The following is a 3,254-nucleotide window of genomic DNA, read 5'->3' as shown; positions in this document are numbered from 1 at the left end:
TCAGCAACAAGCGGGGCACCTCCTAGTTCTGATACTGATACAGCTGATTAATGCAAGCAGAAAAAGGTCATGTCTTCTATCGTAAGCAGGAAGAAAGAGATTTCCCCAACTATCGGCAAGGTGATGGAAGCCAGCGTAATTTGATTTTGCATTGGTGCGCACAGAGCTGATTTCATGACTGTGCTCTTTTTCTCCAACGTAGTTCAAATTGATGTTTGACAAGCTAACTCTTTCACAGGGAACAGTCTGGCTGCACTTAATGTTTACTCCAACAACTGAGGTGGATGTTCCTCTAATGTTCTGGTATCGAACATCACTGAGCTTTACCCTTGATGCATGCAAAGAGAATTGAAGAAGGCAAATTCAGATTAAACTGATATACTCTAGTACTCCAACTCATGATCGAAGGAGGAAAGCAGCTTGTTAAAGGGGTTGATATCATAGTAAAAGAAAACGAACCGAATCTTTGTTTCCATAGGATTGATCAATAATAACGGGGTTTTTTTTTTAACTCTGTCCTGGAAAAGTATGCCTGAAGCTTGGCTTGGAGTGATCCTGCATATGTTTTTATTCTGATTCCATTGTCCGTGTTATTCAATGTGCAGTTTTTCACAGTGATTCCTCTCACATCCTCCTCATCCTGGTACTTTCCAAGGCTACCAATACTGTTATAAATGGAAATGTAAATTACAAGTTAATTAGCTGCAGGTTGCTATACTAGTTAATTAATTACAAATGCATAATTACTGACTTCAAGTGTGTGTGTGTGTGTGTGTATGTGCGTCCGTGCAGCTGGAACATTGAATAGATAGATACTAATTAATTACCTGATACCATGTCCAGGGCCACAGGTTACATTTCTGATGCGGATATCGGTGCATCCACGTATTCGATACACTGGATTGGATTGGCTTATATGGATTCCATCAGTGTTGGGGCTATCGTCAGGGGCAAATATACAAACATTTTTGGCCTTGATGTTCCGGGACAGAACGATGGATATGGAAACCCATGGGATTGACAGAGGTGATCTGTCTTATAACCCCATGGGATTGACAGAGGTGATCTGTCTTATAACCCCATTGACTACATGATTGAATTAATTTGTAGACTGCACCACAAATAAAATAAAATAAAATAAAAAGAAGAATCATTATGATATTGCGATTAATCCCAACATTCTCTAATTACTAATTAGTTAGTGCGTGCGTGTATGTCAAGATAATTTTGTTGCTTGCACTAGGGAACGAACTTGGCGCCACCGTCGCTGACATTGTATTTCCAGACAGCATTGCCTTGGCCATCAACAGTGCCGGTACCCGTAACCAGGAAGCCATTGATGTTTTCAAACAAGATCCAGAAATCTTCTTCGTACATGCTAGGGTCTGGTACAGCTTTCAGAGTTACTGCAATTTGAACCTTAATGGTCCCTGAAAGATAGTTGCCCCTATCAAGAAGGTTCCCTTGGGGATAAGTAGCCTTGCCTTTCCCCTATAATTGCATGCAGCCTTCCATGCTCGGATAAAAGACCGCAAAGGTCAAACCCACAATTCAATCAATTTCACCAAATTTTCTTTATGAGAAAATCAAGGGCAAGTTCAGATGTATATGCCACAAATTATAATAGCTTAAACCCCTAATTATCAAATTTGTGTTTCTTCTAACAGAATTAAATTCATGCCATTAATATGCTATTAATGTCATGAATACTTGTACCCTTGTAATTAAACTTTGCTTCCTGCTTAGCTTAATTAGTACTTACGATCCAAAATACTAAGCTTGCCAGTGTGTTATCCTCTCTTCCAGGACGTGCTCCATAACGTAAAACGTTAAACACTCTCTCATTGGGATCTTTTCTGTCGGCACGTCCATGGTGCCCCAGAGCCTTTGAAACAAAGGAGGCCACTATGATGCACAAAATGAGTGAGGCATTTGCCGAGGATTTCCATGTAAATAATATGGCCATTGCCATTATATCCAATTCAAGCTATATAATTTGTATTTCTTTCTCTCCATCAACAAAATCTATAAAAGCTTCAACTCGATGATTGAAGATGGTTATTGTCTGATGTTGTAATTGTGAGAAGCTCTCTTACTTTATACCCTAGTTTGTTGGAGGTTTAACTGAATCGATAGATGTTTATACTGTTTTTTTTCTAACAAAACAGTTTTGTAATGTTAAATGCTACCTACGTAGGAGGTTTAAGTGCATAGATATTGTGTTTGGTCTGTACGTAGTTAGGTTGCAGTGGTTCTGTTCTATAATTAGCGTCAGTTTACCTAGGTTTCTATTTCTATAATTAGCCAAAAGACACAAATTAAATGCTATCCTTAAGCTTTTCCCCGAATTATAGTACTGATTTAAATAACAAGCTCATCAAATGAAGTAATTAAGAAAATTTTAATTTAATTTTCTGGAGAACCTTTCTATTACTGGAAAAATAAAAGAATCTGGTATAACTGTTTTTTTTTTTCCCTTGGTAGTAACATCCTTAGGAGTCCATCAATCTATTTGCAGTTCCAATCTTGAGCTGAAAATAGGCTAAAATTAAGTCATTGGCCAAGCTGTTATTGAAGTGATGATACGAAGGAATTTTTTGCATATCCTCGGAAAATTAATTGAACCAGACACATGGACACATGCATGTTACAGGTAAATCAACTCTATGGGAAAATGCTGTTTACACACTTTGTAAAAAAATATTTTTTCAATAAAAGGTTGATGTAGTTGGGCTTGTGATAACTAGTGATTTTGAGTAGTTAGATGTGGGTATGCCATAATTAGATGAGGATCTGTTCCAAATAGATTAGTAGAGATATTTATGGACTAATGAAACTATATTTAAGAGAAGGTTTGGTTGAGCTAGATTAGAGCAACGGTTCAAAAGGACCATAACTTTTGATTTGATCGTTTGGAATCGCTACTCTGACCGTCAGATATTTAGATATTCAAAATCTTATTCCGGGGCCCGATTTTTGTAGTTTTTGTAATTTTTCTTATTATTTTAGAATTTCATGTTATTTTTAGATTTTATTCTTCTTTTGTAATCTCAGATTTTTATTTTTTGTTTTATAGTTGAGGTAAGATTTCTAGCCTATTTATGGCTTTATAAACCTCCTAAGGAGGTAGATTTTATAATTGTTATTTTAGAGAAAATAAAACCTGTAAGCTAGGAGTTCACATCGACAGCTCCTTTCACTCATTAGGATTCATGTGTTCTTTCTTCGTTTTGTTGTATTTAGCTTCCATCCAA

General features: G+C 36.7%; 1 protein-coding gene across 1 annotated transcript; it reads right to left on the bottom strand.

Moving 5' to 3' along the window:
- LOC133697341 (exopolygalacturonase clone GBGE184-like) lies at positions 1 to 1,972 on the bottom strand. Its single transcript, XM_062119810.1, has 5 exons — positions 1,763 to 1,972; positions 1,253 to 1,491; positions 828 to 1,031; positions 513 to 665; positions 1 to 328 (listed from the first exon to the last, which is right to left on the bottom strand). Exons 1-5 carry the CDS (start codon positions 1,970 to 1,972, stop codon positions 1 to 3), a joined length of 1,134 nt encoding a protein of 377 aa, XP_061975794.1.
- Between the last annotated feature and the right edge of the window lie 1,282 nt (positions 1,973 to 3,254).

This window comes from Populus nigra, chromosome 6 (assembly GCF_951802175.1).
Source record: "Populus nigra chromosome 6, ddPopNigr1.1, whole genome shotgun sequence".
In the NCBI taxonomy this organism is placed as follows: Eukaryota; Viridiplantae; Streptophyta; class Magnoliopsida; order Malpighiales; family Salicaceae; genus Populus; species Populus nigra.
This window is presented reverse-complemented; position numbering and strand designations above follow the sequence as displayed.

Bases quoted from the DNA above. Each gene is read 5' to 3' on its own strand.
- LOC133697341 (XM_062119810.1), bottom strand. From the start codon at position 1,972: ATGGCAATGGCCATATTATTTACATGGAAATCCTCGGCAAATGCCTCA. The intron at 1,492-1,762 runs GTAAGTACTAAT...ATGCAATTATAG, and splicing joins CAAGCTTAGTATTTTGGATC to GGGAAAGGCAAGGCTACTTA. The intron at 329-512 runs GTTAAAAAAAAA...GCATGCATCAAG, and splicing joins GCATACTTTTCCAGGACAGA to GGTAAAGCTCAGTGATGTTC.